The sequence below is a fragment of the Suricata suricatta genome, chromosome 14, assembly GCF_006229205.1.
Source record: "Suricata suricatta isolate VVHF042 chromosome 14, meerkat_22Aug2017_6uvM2_HiC, whole genome shotgun sequence".
Taxonomy (NCBI): Eukaryota; Metazoa; Chordata; class Mammalia; order Carnivora; family Herpestidae; genus Suricata; species Suricata suricatta.
Window position 1 is genome coordinate 48,081,246 of NC_043713.1, and position 16,315 is coordinate 48,097,560.

A 16,315-nucleotide genomic window follows, 5' to 3' on the forward strand; every position below is an offset into this window, starting at 1 on the left:
CTTGAGAGACTATTGAATACTGAAAATGAACTGAGGGTTGAAGGGGGAGGGGGAGGGGAGAAAAGAGGTGGTGGTGATGGAGGAGGGCACTTGTGGGGAAGAGCACTGGGTGTTGTATGGAAACCAATTTGGCAATAAACTATTTAAAAAATAAATAAGTAAATAATAACTTAAAAAAAAAAGGAATCACTGTGTTGTGCTGCTGCAATTGACATCTTCCTAATAAACCTGAAATGCCACACGAGCTCCTGGGAATATGATGTTTTTATCTTACAATTACAGATCAGATCTTCTTTAAAATGTATAGCATACCTGCATACACAGGCAACAAACAGCGACAATGATTCAAAGTGCCACTCCAAACATAATCTCTGGGCCAGTACTGAACATCACACTGGTGCTAACATTGGAGCAATGGCAAAGCCAATGAATGACTAAACTAGAACCAATATGGCCCACCTAAAATGTGCCTTAAGTGAATGGTAAAATATAATAAACTACAAAGATTTACAAAATGTATGACCTCTACTGCATCTGCATTATAAACTATAAGTCAACTCTCAAAGGAAAAAAAATTCAGGTTAATTAAATTAATTTAGTTATTAAATGTTTTGAAAAGAAGGATGACATTTCCATGAGAAAAATTCACTGAATTTCCCAAATGGATGCTAACTACTTAAAAACCTAAATGTAAAAACTGTCAATCATAAATTTAGGAGGTCACAGTGTTAAGATAAGAAAATGTCAATATCCTTTAGAAAAGTATACTGAAGAATGATGTCCAATGTCTTTAAAATACCTTAGAAAAATAAGGAAGAAGGAATAGATGAAGCACATTTGGAAAAATCTTAATTGAACTTAACTGACATTTCTGAACTCTAATGTTCATTATATTATTATATTATTATATTATATTATTTGTGTATGCTTCAAATAATTTTTAAAATGCTCACATCCACATCTGGTCTTTTTAGCAAATCTTCCACTTTAGCAACATCTCCATTGGCAGCTGCCTTAACTAATTCTTCATTGAGGTCACCAGATTCTTGGGTTTCAAATAATTTCTTCAAGAGTTGGGAGAGTCTTTCTGTAAAGTATAAAATAAAGCTGCTAACATAGGAGGATCTCAAACCTTAACTACTAACAGACAAGCATTACCCATATATCTAGAATACATACTTTTCCTTTTTCATTGTTTCTATCATCAATGTTATTTTTGTACTATACTACAGATATTACCCCAGCAAGTTATAATTACTACCATAGAAAGCTGCATTAAATTCCCACACATAAATATTCCCAGTTTTCTCTAATGCATGTATTTCAAGTTATAACTTCAGAAATAGTAGAGAATTACATACAAAGAACAATTCAAGACTTAGAAACCATACCAAAGACAATCAAAATAATCAAAAATAAATACACTACAATGGTTTTAAGCATACCATATCAATTCTCAGAGCTCAATGCTACAGACCTTAGGATATACATATGAATGATTATGATTCAGAAGCAATGTACTCTCTATAATATTTGGGGAAATGTTTTAGAGACAAACCAATTTTCAGTTAAAAATGGTCATCTAAGTGCTAACAACATACTTCAACAGACATCAACTGGTGCCAAATGACTGGTATTGACTAACACAGAAAACAACTAGGGACATATTTATATAGACTCATTTTTGTAAGATTTTTTTCTAAGTAGCAATAATCAGTAAAGATATTACCCAGTTCTATCCCTTAATTCTTGGATCTACTTAGGAGAAAGCAAAGAAATCACCAAGTGGGGCAGAGGACCATCACCAAGTGCACATTATTTGAGTAGGATATTAAGCATCCCTCACTCTTTCAATCTGTAGGTAGTTAATTGGCTATGATGCCATCTAACCAAAAGGTAAAAATAAACACCACCTAATTTAAACTTTAAGCATACTAGCAAATTACAATAGGAAAGAAAAGACAGCAGCAGAATAAGTAGAAAGCAGTACAAAATAAAATTGGAGGTCGCCCAATGTTTTTCTTTATTTTCTTACAATTTATAGCTATGGTTCAATCTTCTTTCCTGAATGACAATACACAGTAACTTGTAATTTGTTTTAGAATGAATTGAGGCTATGTATATAAAGCTGGAGCACAGGAAAAAAAGACTTTGGGCATGAGTCTACACAAGCATCCAGCTTATTCACATTTCAAAATGGTTTTCTGCCTATTGTGGTAGGTTTAATAACTCTTATTAAATAGTAAGGAAGAAATATGGCTGATACTTAAAAATAAGCAGGAAGAAAGCCATCTGCTAGCAATAACTTGAAAATAAAAAGACAATAAAACAGTCTAAGAAAGTGATGTTTCTTTGGCAGAAAACAAAAGTTCTGACTAAAGAGTACAATGTTGAATTAATCCTTGATATAATATCCAAGAAGAAGCATATTGATGGAAATTTTCCAGGGCATACCTCAGCCAGAACAAAAACTGTTCATCATATGAAAAAAAGAAATAAAAAACCTGTAGTGAAAATGTAGACATTAGTTAACATTCAAGTGAAGTTATCTATAACATTATCTGTACATGAGAACTGAGGAATTAGCAAAGGTTCTAATGTAAACCATATTACTTTTAATTTCTTTTAAAGAAACACAATACAAACATACCACCAGATGCATTGCTAATGGCTGATCCAGCAGATGCCACCTTGGAAACTGCTGCTGGATTATATGTCCAAGATGTTCCACAAACTTCCACCTTTAAATCACTGTCTGAATAAATCTGTTGTACTCGGCCAACTTTACCTAAAGTCTAAAAAAAAAAAAAAAAAATTAGTTCATGTTGTCAGATCTAAAGTACATACCATAAGAATTGATCACCAGTTCTTACATGTTTAAAGTGTTAATTTTTATTTGTTCGTAAAGAAAACAAAGATTTAAAGAACAACCATTTTCAAATGGGTTTACAAAGTTTAAAGAGTATCTCTAAACAACATTTAAATAAACAGGACACTTGGGTGGCTCAGTCGGTCGAGTGTCCAACTCTGACTCAGGTCATGATCTCACAGTTCATGAGTTGGAGCCCTGCAACAGGATCACTGCTATCTGTGCCCAGCCTGCTTGGGATCCTCTGTCCCCCACTCACTCTGACCCTACCCCCTCACGCTCTGTCTCTCACTCCCAAAAATAAATATTAAAAAAAAGTTTAATAAAGAAAACTACTATACTTCCACAAGAATATAAAAACAAGGGCGCCTCAGTCAGTTGAGTATCCAACTCTTGACTTCAGCTCAGGTCATGATCTCATGGTCATGGGATGGAGCCCTGCATTGGGTTCCATGCTGACAGCTCGGAGCCTGCTTGGGGTTCTCTCCCTCTCTCTCTCTGCCCCTCCACCGCTTGTGCACACATACATGTTCTCTCTCTCTCTCTCCCTCTCTCTCTCTCTCAAAATAAACTTTTAAAAAATATTATAAAAACAAAAATAAATCATGACAGTCTATCACTCATGAAAGTTCACAAAATTTTGCTTCCTGATATCCAATCTTTTAACCCCATCATCTTATCTTACATCTTAAGAATTTATAAATCAGGTAGTCTAAAATCCATCATTAATATAGCCTTAAAAAATAAAACCTGATTTCTAAAACAAACTACTTAGAGCAAAAAGGGAATTGATACCGATTCCAAGACAGAAGTAGGTAGAACTAACATGCTCATTAAATGTATGGGGAAAAGGGCATTTGGGTTCAGAACACAATCAGCAGCAACTCTTACCATGTGGCAGATAGTGTTCTAAGAGCTTTATATATATTGACTCACCTAATACATAAAATCTGAAAGTTAAGTGCTATTATTAGCCCCATTTCACACTTCAGTCCAAAACCTATTCTCTTCAGCACAAGAGAATAGCCAATTACAATACCAGAACATTACTGTAAAGGAATATTGACAATATCTGACTACTTCCTAACAAAGAGTGGACTGCCCTTCAGTGCTTTATTCTTTGATCTCTCCACAGCATTGGACCCTAGCTTCTTGAAACTATTCCTTTGATTTCTGAATGACAGTCTAATCTTTCTGCCTATTCCTTCTCTTTTTCCACTCACTGGCTCCTTGTCTTTTTTCAGATCCCTAACTCTGTTCATTCTTCCCCAAATTTTATTCCTTAGTTTTTTACTCTTCTTCCTTAAAAATGTAATCTACTCTGACAACTACCTTATCTCCAAAGACTCCAAAATATAATTCTATAGTCCCATTTATTCCCGTCTGCCCTCCAACACACACCAATATTTAACTTCTCATTACACACTTCCTCTTGAATTTTCTATCATCTCAAACTCTATGAGGCTGCATTCTTTGTTTTCACCCTTAACTGCTCATTATGGAAAGTCTCAAACATATATAAGCAGACAATAGTATATAGAATCCTCATGTACCCATCAATTATTAACAATCTTCAGCTCATGGCTAATCTTAGTTTCCCCTACCTATTGTTATCCCCTGTATTATTCATCACATAAACTTTTTCTTATAATTTCAAAGAGTATGATATTTTTTCATGTTTTTATTTTTTTCCATAATATTTTATTGTCAAATTGGTTTCCATACAACACCCAGTGCTCTTCCCCATAAGTGCCCTCCACCATCACCACCACCTCTTTTCCCCCCTTCCCCTTCAACTCTCAGTTCATTTTCAGCATTCAATAGTCTCTCAAGTTTTAAAAAAACAAAATTATAATACTATTACCATCCCTCACAAAATTATCAATTGACTTATAAAATACAGGTATTCAAATTTTCAATTGCCTCATAAATGATAAAATTTTTCAGTATGCTTAACTAAATCAAGACTCAGTTTATACATATATTTTTCTTTGCCAATCATGTGTAGAAGAAACAGGGTCATCTGCCCTATAAAGTTTCTTACAGTCTGAATTTTGCTAACTGACATAATTTAATAAATTTATCTTTCTCTGTATTTGATAAGAAACACTTCAAGTTGGCTACTAGATCCTTTTAACATGACCTAGAAATCTTTTTTTTTTTAATGTTTATTTATTTTTGAGAGAGAGAGAGAGAGAGAGACAGAACACAAGCAGGGGAGAGGCAGAGAGAGAAGACACATAATCTGAAGCAGGCTCCAGGTTCCAAGCTATCAGCACAGAGCCTGATGTGGGGCTTGAACTTGACCATGAGATCATGACCTGAGCCAAAGTTGGACGCTCAACTGACTGAGCCACCCAGGCAACCCATAACATGAGAAATCTTTGATAGATTCCTTCTATCTGGTATGAGGCTCATCTTGTTCACTTCCAAAGAGCTAGAATCAGCCATTTCTCCAAAGACTGGTTCTTTACAGAGGGCAAGGCTTTTTCAAGACCGTAATCTGGGCACTAGGGTTGGTTATTGTTATTAGAATGGTTAGCGTTTATCTAGGTCTTTTCATGGACAAAGCTAGGAAATAGTCGGCGGGGAGGGAATGCTTTATTTTGTTTTAAAGATAAAACAAATCTTAAGTTCAAACATTCTTCCAATTCGTATTTAAGACTACAGGGTTTTTACTTAGCATCTTCTATGTTAAATTCATATCTCCTTTTCCTACTCTGATCATTCTGGTTCTCAAGATCACTGGGGATAACAATTAAAATTATCCTATAACTACTTGTTTTTTGGTTTTTTTGGGGGGTCATATCACACATAAAACAATCTCAGAATAGTATTAACACTATCACAAACAACAAGATCAATGAAAATTATTAAAAACTCCTTTTTACATGCAGTTCTTTACTGTATATTCTTCCTAAAAAGATATAAAGACAAATAACTGTTTAAAAATCAGTTTTACTTTGTATGATTATGCCAACAGGAAACACACTTAGGTTCATTTATTTCATTTTATTTTCCACTTTTAGGAACTTCTTTTTTAATTTAATTTTGCATAATAATTGTATAAAAGATATACTTGGTTTTAAATCAAATCTATAGAACAAGATATATTCTACGATGTTTCCCTTTTACCTTTCTTTTTACCATATTCCTTTTTTTAGATATGAAACATGTTTTTTAACTTCATGGTTAATCCCTCCACTGTCTGCTTTTTTCACATGATTTCTGCATTGTCCTAATTAGTTATAATAATACAAATATAATATATATATATATAAAACCTCATTCCCTCTTCAAAAACAATAAAAATAAAAATGAGACAGAGGGTGTGAATGAGTCAATTCGTTTCCTAGTTTGCACAACATTGAAATTAGTCATTTCTTACTCTTACCTTCTTTCTCAGTTAATATTTTGGTTTAGAAAGACAAGTATCATATGATTTCACTCATATATGGAATTTAAGAAACATAACAGATGAACACAGGGAAAGGGAAGGAAAAATAAGACAAAAGCAGAGGGAAGCAAACCATAAGAGACTCTTAAATACAGAGAACAAATTGAGGGGTACCAGAAGGGAGTGGGTGGGGGATGGACTAAATAGGTGATGGGCATTAAGGAGGGCACTTTTTGGGGGGCACCTGGGCAGCTCAATCAGCTAAGCAGCCAACTTCAGCTCAGGTCATATCTTCCGGTTCATGAGTTCTAGCCTCACATGGCTCCATACTGAAGCAGCCTGGTCTGCTTCAGATTCTGTCCCCTTCTCTCTCTCCTCTCCCACTCATGCTCAGTCTTTCTCTCAAAAATAAATTTTTTTTAAAAAGTTTTTTAAAAAGGAAGGCACTCATTGGCATGAGCACTGGGTGTTATATGCAAGTGCTGAATCACTGGATTCTACTCCTAAAACCAAGATTATACTGTATGTTAACTAAAGTTTAAATTAAAAATATGTTCATATATTATATGTAGGCTTAAATAATAGTATTTAGTTTCATGTAATAACTAAAAGGCAATCAAGCAGCTTGCTAAATTTTCCTTCCATATGTTCTCTTCGTTCCCACCCCATTTTTTGACAGCTAAACTTTGTCTGTGTTGTTAGAGCATATACCCATAATACAAACTCCACCTCTTCCTTTAACCATCACTTAATCTTAATTCAACAAATAAATACATATTCAGTGATTACTATCAGCCCTTCAGTTGATATCTCTTCAGTCATGCTGGTGGTCTGAAACATTTTTTAGGAGATTAATCAGAAAAGGCTAATGGGAACAAGATTATCTAAACTCTTACATGTTCACAGCAACTTGAAGGTCAGTTTGGTTATACATAAAACTCTTAGCTTACATTTTTGTTCCTCAAGTACCTTAAATAAATGTTATTTCACTGAGATCATAAAGCAATGAAATCAGATTTTTTTTTCCTTACAACAATCTGATTTTCTTTTCTTTGTAAGTTAAACTTGACCTTTTTCCCTAGATACCCAAAGAATTGTTTTCTTTTCTTGAAGATTCAGTTATTTACCAAAATATGGCTCAGTGTTTAGTGTTCTCAGTTTTCCCAGGTATGCCAAGTGTCCTTTTAATATTTAGCTTTAAAGCTTTTAATTCTGGGGCATTTTTCCTGGAATTACAAATTTTATAGTTGTTATAGTCCATTGCTTTGGTTTTTGCTTTTCCTTTTTTGCAAGGACTCTTAATACACATTTTTAGGTAGTCTATATTTGTCACTTTCCCTGAAATCCTGTTTACCTTATTTAATTTTTTTTCTTTCTTTTTACCTTCTGTTTCTCTTAAGGCATTATCTGTTATATTTATTTGATGTGTTGCATCAAGCTTACTCTTCATTTCTGAAATTATTTTTCCGTTTCTTTTTAATTCTTTCCTAAGAAATAAATTAGAAATTCTTTCCTAAGTTCTACCACCTCATTTCTAATTATGATCCATTTCAGAGCCTCTGGGTGGCTCAGTGTGTTAAGTCCGATTCTTGACATCAGCTCAGGTTCATGGGATCAAGCTCTGCCTCAGGCTCCATACTTACAGCTCACAAAGCCTGCTTGGGATTCTCTCTCTGCCCGCACCTCTTCTCTGCTCATACACTCTCTCTCTCAAATCAATAAACATTTTAAAAATAAATAAAAATTAAAAACTAATTATGCTCCATTTCATTCTTTCATCATTTTAATTTGTTAGCTCATTCTGAATCATTAGATTTTAGTTTTCTGTGCTCATCTGTGTACTTTCATTTGTCTGTAGAGAAGTTATGCTATTCTTTATCGTCTTTGGTCAACAATAATCGTGTATGGGAATCTGATTATGATCACTTCTAACTTTTATCCTTCCTCTGTCCCTACTGTCTCTATCCTACTAAATTTAGTTTCTATTCCCAGCACTTTCTCCTTAATGGAGGGCTCTGCCCAGAAAGTGACCTCTGGTGGATTCATTTTGAGAGTTTATAGACCCAGTCTGCTCAAGCCCCTTCAAACCTTAGCACGGACCTATTACCATCACCCCAAAATGAGATCTGCAAGAGCCCTCCTAGGTTAACTGTTGTTTCCACATTAGTCTACTACACTAGCCAATGAATACCTGTTAGCTATACTGGAGCTCCCCTGTTCTCAAGTCCATCTGGTCCCCATTAATTCTCTCTGCTGCCAGACAGACAGAGGCAGACCCAATAGCTGTCAGTGTTTTCTCACTACTCATTCATATTTTAGGGCTCAATAGGCTACTCTGTCACCTGGTTTTGAAATAGATGTTCGTGGCTTATTTTTTTGGTTAATGCTAATCTAGTTAACTATTTTTATCAAGACAATTTAGGAAAATTAAAATTCTACACCATCACCACTGGAATCCAAGAATTCCCCTCTAGATATAACCTACAGGTTTTGCTTATATAAAAGCTTACTATGGGAAACAGAGTACTTAGGCTTTGAAGTAAAAGAGATTTGGGTTCAAACTTCAGTTCAGAATCTTAGCTCTGATTCCTCATCTTAAAAATAAGGATGCCATACCAGCATCTGCTTATAATATTCCTAAGACAAAGTTTGTGTGTTTATGTGTGTACTCATGTGTGTGTGTGTGCACATATGTACGTATACAGCATTTATCACAGTGCTTAGAATAACTGAGCATTCAAAAGACATACACTGCTATATATAAGCTGTCACTCACCTCTAAGGGAAAAAACAAAAACATCTTGACTATAAAAAATCTAAGATGATATATATATATATATATATATATATATATATATATATATCTTGTAAAAAACACATCAAAAGATTCCATTTAACTAACATTACACTACATTATAGTGAGGCTTAAAGTACATCAACAGATTTTTTGACCAACATTAATATCAAAACCAAACAAAGGGCACATGGGTAGGTCAGTCAGTTGGGAAGCCAACTCTTGATTTCAGCTCAGATCATGATCTCACAGTTGTGAAATCGAGACCTGCACTGGGCTCCTCGCTGAGCATGGAGCCTGCTTAGGATTCTCTGTTTCCCTCTCTCTCTGTCCCTCCTCCACTAGTGTGTGTGCACACATGCACTCTCTCTCTAAAAATACATAAACTTTTTTAAAAAAGCAAAAAAAGGATTATATAGAACTTAATTTTTTGACAAAAATATTCTAAAATACAGCCCCTGCAAGACAGACAACTATCACTTAGTCACTACCTAACTAAAACAATAAAAAATGTCAGCAGCATCTGCAAACTATGAAATGTCTTGGAATGAAAGCACCATAGCAATAGATTTCTTTTTGTTTTGTTCACTATTAAATCTCTGAAGCCTAATAGCACATTGTATGTGCTAAATATCTGCTGAGGGAGCAAGGCAGGAAGGAAGGATGGACTGATGGAGGGACAGCACAACATGAAGGCCAGGGAAGGTGACAGGATGGGAGGAGGCAGAGGGCTGGATGAGACAGGAGACGGTGCCGGCCAGTACAGCAGGGTAGGGAGACGAGACATGAAGAGATATGTGAGGATAGGTACACGGTACAGGGAGGAAACACTAACGGGATGGGACTAGGGGGAAGGGGTCAGGAGAGGACAGTGACTGGATGAGAAAGGAGTAGGGGTAGCAAAATGGAGGGCTAAATAGGAGGACACAGCAAAACAGAAGGAAATGGGATATAGGGCAAGAAAGTATGGGGGGCAGCAGGACAGACGAGCAGTATTACAGAAGGAAGGGACAGAAGGAAAGAGCGAGGGATAGATGCAAGCAAATATTCCTCTTGTTCCTGAACATTTGGTAAAATGTGTTGAACGAATAAATTAAAAATGACACCATAACTCTTTGGGATCAAAGCCAGCTCAGAAGACACACATTCAGAGTTGCTCTTTCACACTCTAAGTTTTAGAGAGGCAGGCCCCCAACCGAGGGAAGCAGCAGTGGTCCAGCACTGCTAGTAACTCGATGAGCATATCTCTCTCATTCTGGGATCAAGTACCAGGAAAGTCCCCGTTGCTTCCATCTACATTGCATTCTCCACTAACAGCTCTTTCAAAAAATACTAACTATAGCCCTATATGGACCTTCCTGGGCTAATTTAACTGGAATAAATTAGACAACATGAGGCATAATATGTCTAGGGGCGCCTGGGTGGCTCAGTCAAACAGACGACCTCAGCTCAGATCATGATCTCACAGTTTGTGAGTTCAAGCCCCGTGTCAGGCTCTGTGCTGACAGCTCAGAGCCTAGAGCCTGCTTCAGAGGCTGTGTCTCTTTCTCTCTCTGCCCTTCCCCTGCTCACACTCTGTCTCTCAAAAATAAACATTAAAAATAAATAAATAAATAAATAAGGCCTCTCTCTGTCATGAGGTATAACTGAGGGAGGACAGAAGGAGGAAGACACAGAATCTGAAGCAGGCCCCAGGCTCTGAGCTGTCAGCACACAGCCCGATGCAGGGCTCCAACCCACAAACCGCAACATCATGACCTAAGTCAAAGTTGGACACTTAAACTGACTGAGCCACCCAGATGCCCCAAGTACAATTCTTGAAGGATTACACTAATTTAGTTTCCAAAATTAAAATTTTTTTAAAACTACATAAGCCTAATATAATTCCTAGCCTTTATTATTCCTAGTCTGAAACTATTTTATATATACTTACTGGGAGCATAGCTTCAGCCCATTCTCCATGTCCTCTCTGTAGAAGTTTGATTCTTTCCAGATCATAACAAACTTGTACAAGATCACCTACTTGAAACTGTGAGGTGCCTCCTTCTGCACCTTGAGCAGCATCCCCACTACGAACAATGTTTGCTTTAGTGAGAACAGCAGGATTGAAGGTCCATCTAAAAATCAAAGCCAAAACTCAAAATAGGTAACTTTACTTAACTTTAATATAACATTCTTAGTTAAACATTGAAGGGCAAAAGAATTTCCTAGCACATGAGCAGAGTAAAGCAATCCTTTGCAATTATGTCCTGAATAATTTGTATTTCTTTTTATAACTATGCATATTTAAGAAAAGACTTACCTGTAATCTCACTACCCTAATATGATACTTCTGTCTAGTTTTCCCTTGCATGTTTTTAAAATGGTTATAAAATACACTATTGTTAAATATTAAAACCTTTCAGAAACATACAAAGTGAAAGTGAAATTTCCATTTCACACAAACACACCTGAATTACCATTCCCTATCCCACTACAAATCACTGTAAACACTCACTGTGGTGTCAACTATATTTCAATTTAAAAAAAATCTAATGAAACTGGGACGCAAACACTCCATTGTATATCCTTGTGATCTTCCATTAGTGCACTGATACTTAAAACAGAGAGTTGTTTCCTTTTTCTTAAAAAGATTTTATACACACACACACACACACACACACACACACACACACACACACAATTCTGACTTCCTTTTTCTCAGAGAATGTACCTAATTTATTTTCAATGTCACAGATATAGATCTACTTATTTCAATTCAGTGGCTTCAGTAGTCCATTACATGGTTATACACTAATGCATTTAACCATTCTCCTACTATCATTTAAAGGATTTCCAAATTTTCACTATTACAAGCAATATTATAAAGAACATCGCCATATGTACATCTTTGTACACACGGTCAGTATTTCATTAGTGATTCTTAAAAGTCACCTAATCACAGTATGTGTTTGTTTACAAGTCCCAGGGTAATTTTTTTCTCTGAAGTTTTCTCTGATTTGCCTGGCTTAAATGACCACTCTTCTTTTGTACTTTCAGAATACCCTGAATACTCACCTATCACAATCACAACATTTTAATGCAGTTATTTCTGGTTTTATCTATCCAAACTAAAAGGGAAACCCATTCAAAGCAAGGGACCATGTCGTAATTGTCTTTGTCATCCCAGTACTCATCACAGGACTAATACAGGATAAGTACTTAATAAATCTTTGTTGAAAAAAATACAGAAAAAAAGGTTATTTTCTAGAATTCAGATGTCATGTTACTGTTAACACTATTGCCCAACTTCTTACCAAGAAAGAATTCAGTAAGGAATAATCCCAACTTAACATTTCCAAACACAAGATAACAGAAAATGTTAGTAAAATAATATTAAATGTTAGTATGTACTAATCTGAACTTAAGATTTTCTTTTATTAACAGCTTTGAAATAAAATTCCCATTTCATACAGTTCACTCTTTTAAAGTGTTTAATTGGGTGGTTTTAGAACATTCACAGCCTTGTACAACCAAGCACTATCTAATTTCATTTTCATCACCACAGAAAGATACTCCATAATAAGTAGCATTTGATCCATGTTCACCCCTCACCCTGGCCCTTAATAATTAGTAATATACTCTGTTTCTACATATTTGGTTATTCTAGATATTTTATAGAAATCACATAATATGTGACCTTTTGTGACTGGCTTCTTTCACTGAGCATAATATTTTCAAGATTTATCTACGTTGCAGCATATGTCAGTATTCCGTTCCTTTTTATGTCTCAATAAGATTCCACAGTATGGATACATCATATTTTGTTTATCCATTCATCAGATGACAGACATTTGGGATGTTTCGTATTTTGGCTGTTATGAAAAATGCTTCCACAAACATTCATGTATAGGTTTTTGTGTGGACATGTTTTCAATTCTTTTGAGTATAAACCTAAGAGTGGACCCGCTGGGTCACATGCTAAGTCTGTATTTTCCAAAACATCATGACCAAGCATCAAGACCACTTTGCATTCCTCTTATGAGTGAATGAGGGTTTGGTTCAAATTTCTCCCACATCCTCACCAACACTTGTAATTATATACTATTTTATTCTAGTATGTGAAGTGGTATCTCATTGTAATTTTGAATTACATTTCCCTAGTAACTAATAATGTTGAGCATCTTTTCATGGGTGTTAACTCTTAACTTCTACTGTAACTGTATTTGGAGCTAGAGCCTTTAAGGAAATAATTAAAATTAAATGTGGCCATAAAGGTAAGTTGCTAATCCACCAAGACTGCTGTCTTCATAAGAAAAGTAAGAGAGGTAGGAGATGTCTTTCTCTTAGCATGCACAGAGAAAAGGCCATGTGAGGACACAGTGAGAAAGCAACCAACTACAAGCCAGGAAGTGGTCTCAATAGAAACCAACCCTAATGAAACCTTGAACTTGGACTTCCAGCCTCCAGAGCTGTAAGAAAATTAATTTCTGTTGTTTAAGCCAGCCAATCTGTGGTATTCTGTTATATTTAGCCCTAGGAGACAATCACATTGTACTTAATGGTCACCTCCATATTGTCTTTGGAAAAAGATCTATTAAAATCCTTTGTCCATTTTTTAAATGGCCTACTTGTCCTTTGTTGTTGAGTTATAAGAGTTCTTTATATATTCTAGATACAGGTCCCAAGTCAGACATATAATTTGCAAATACTTCCTCCCAAAGTTTCCTTCAAACCACAAATTTTTAAATTTTGATGATTTCCAGTTTATTCATTTTTTCTTTGGTTCTTCTAATTTGGGGGTCATATGTAAGAAACCACTGTCTAATCCAAGGACACACAGACTTATATCTTAAGAGTTTTATAGTTTTAGCTCTTAAATTTAGGTCTGTGATCTATTTTTTAACTTAATATTTCTACATGCATGGTGTGTACCTGGGGTCCGATTTCCTTCTCTTCATGTTAATAACTAGTTGACTCACTAAAGATTATTTTCACTGCAGCTTTATTTATTTGAGGTATAACTGACATATAACATTAGTTTAAGGTGTACAACATAATGATTAGATGTTTGTATGAGTATACCTCATTATATTGCACTTTACAGATACAGTGTTTTTACAAATTGAAGGTCTGTGGCAACCTTGTGTCGACCAAGTCTATTGGTGCCATTTTTCTAATAGCATCTGCTTACTTCCTATCTCTCTATCACATTTTGGTAATTCTCACAGTATTTCAAACTTTTTCATTGTATCTGTTGATGATCTGTGATCAGTGACCTTTGTCTTTGGTTGGTTTGTTTTTGTTGTGATCAGTGATCTTTGATGTTACTATTGCAAATGACATGAGAAGCCACAAACCTTTCCCACGTAGGACAGAGAACTTAATCTATAAATGTGTGTGTTCGGACTGCTACAAAGACCAGTCATTCGCCATTTCTCTCTCTCCTTGGGCCTATTCCCTGAGACACAGAAGTACTGAAATTAGGCCAGTTAATTACCCTACAATGACCTCTAAGTTTTCAAGTGAAACGAAGAGTTGCACATCTCACTTTAAATCAAAAGCTAGAAATGATTCACCTTAGTGAAAAGAAAAGGCATGTCAAAAGCCTAGATACGCTGAAAGCAAGGCTTTTTTCACCAGTTAGCCTAATTGTGAATGTAAAGGAAAAGTTCTTGACAGAAATTAAAAGCGAACATACAAATGATAAGGAAGTTTAACTACTATATTGCTGATATGGAAAAAGTTTGCATAGATCAAACCAGCCACAACATTCCCTTAAGCTGAAGCCTAATTCTAAACGAAGCCCTGACTCTCTTCAATTCTATGAAGGCTGAGAGAGGTGAGGAAGTTGCAGAAGGAAAGTGTGAAGCTACACAGTGTGGTTCATGAGGTTTAAGAAAAGAAGCCATCTCCATAATATCAAAGGGCAATATGAAGCAGCAAGTTCTGTTGTAGAAACTGCAGCAAGTTATCCAGAAGACTGGTAACACGGTTACTCAAAGTGGCTACACTAAACAACAGATTTTCAATACAGACAAAAGAACCCTATATTGGAAGAAGATGTTATCCAGACATTTCATGGCCAGAGAGAAATCAACGCCCAGCTTCAAAGCTTTTAAGAACAGGCTGACTTTCTTGTTAGGACCTACTGCAGCTGGTGACCTTAAGTGGAAGTCAAAGCTTATTTACCATTCCAAAAGTCCTAGGGCCCTTCAGAATGATGCTAAATCTACTCTGCCTGTGCTAAGTGGAACAACAAAGCCTGGATGACAGCATGTCTGTTTACAACATGGTTTACTGAATATTTTAAGGCCACTTTTGAGACTTACCAATTAGAAAAAGACTCCTTTCAAAATATTACTGCTCACTGACAATGCATATGGTCATCCAAGAGCTCTGATGGAGATGTACAATAAGATAGATGCAGTTTTCACGACTGCTAATGCAACAGCCATTTTGTAGCCCATGGATCAAGGAATAATTTTGACTTTTAAGTCTTGTGATTTAAAAATACATCTCATCGGGGCACCTGGATGGCTCAGTGGTAAAGCATCCAACTTTGGCTCCGGTCATATCTTGCAATTCATGAATTTGAGCCCTGCAGTGGCTGACAGCTCAGACCCTAAAACCTGCTTTGGATTCTGTCTCCCTCGCCCTCCGCCACTCCCCCACCTGTGTGCACATGTGCTCTGTCTCTCTCTCTCAAAAATAAACAAACATTAAAAATACATTTTGTAGGGTGGAGCCAAGATGGCGGAGAGGAAGGGAGCTCTGTAAACTCCGTCCGAACCAGTTTTCGAACTGAGAGGGATATTACGTTCATCTGTGAGAGCGGAAGGAGAAAATACAAACTCCAGAGGGAATAGAACCTCAAAGATACCTGAGTGAGTGGGGGCGAACGGGGGAGATCCGAGGACGGGCCAGCCCGGACGGGCAGGGGAGGTAAGATCCCCAGCCCAACGTGGCGCAAGTGCGGGGCGCTCGGGAGACAAAGGGAAGAGACAGAGTCGGAACACGCCCATAGAACTGTCTCTGGGGAAGAGGTATAGAACGCTTGGCTGCGCGTGGAGACAGAAACCCACTCCATAGATAACTGCTGGGCAGCGGGGCGCAAGAGAAGGAATAGCCCCCAGCCCTAAGCCCTCTCGGCAGGGAATAAGAGGTGCCTGTGGCTGTGAGAAGCGGCTGCGCTGGGGAGGCGCGCACCACGGCAGGAAGCGACCCAAGCGGCGACTGCGCCGGGCGCGAGCAATTCGAACCTGGTTTTGGGAAC

At 36.6% G+C, this 16,315-nt stretch overlaps 1 protein-coding gene across 1 annotated transcript in view; it reads right to left on the reverse strand.

The window, feature by feature from the left end:
• MIB1 (mindbomb E3 ubiquitin protein ligase 1) overlaps positions 1 to 16,315 on the reverse strand; it is a 112,887-nt gene that overhangs the window by 60,929 nt on the left and 35,643 nt on the right. The window contains exons 7-9 of the mRNA XM_029922235.1: positions 10,994 to 11,177; positions 2,651 to 2,795; positions 954 to 1,087 (exon numbers count right to left, since the gene is read on the reverse strand). Of these exons, the coding sequence (XP_029778095.1) occupies positions 954 to 1,087; positions 2,651 to 2,795; positions 10,994 to 11,177 (463 nt within the window). The remainder of the gene's footprint in view (positions 1 to 953; positions 1,088 to 2,650; positions 2,796 to 10,993; positions 11,178 to 16,315) is intronic.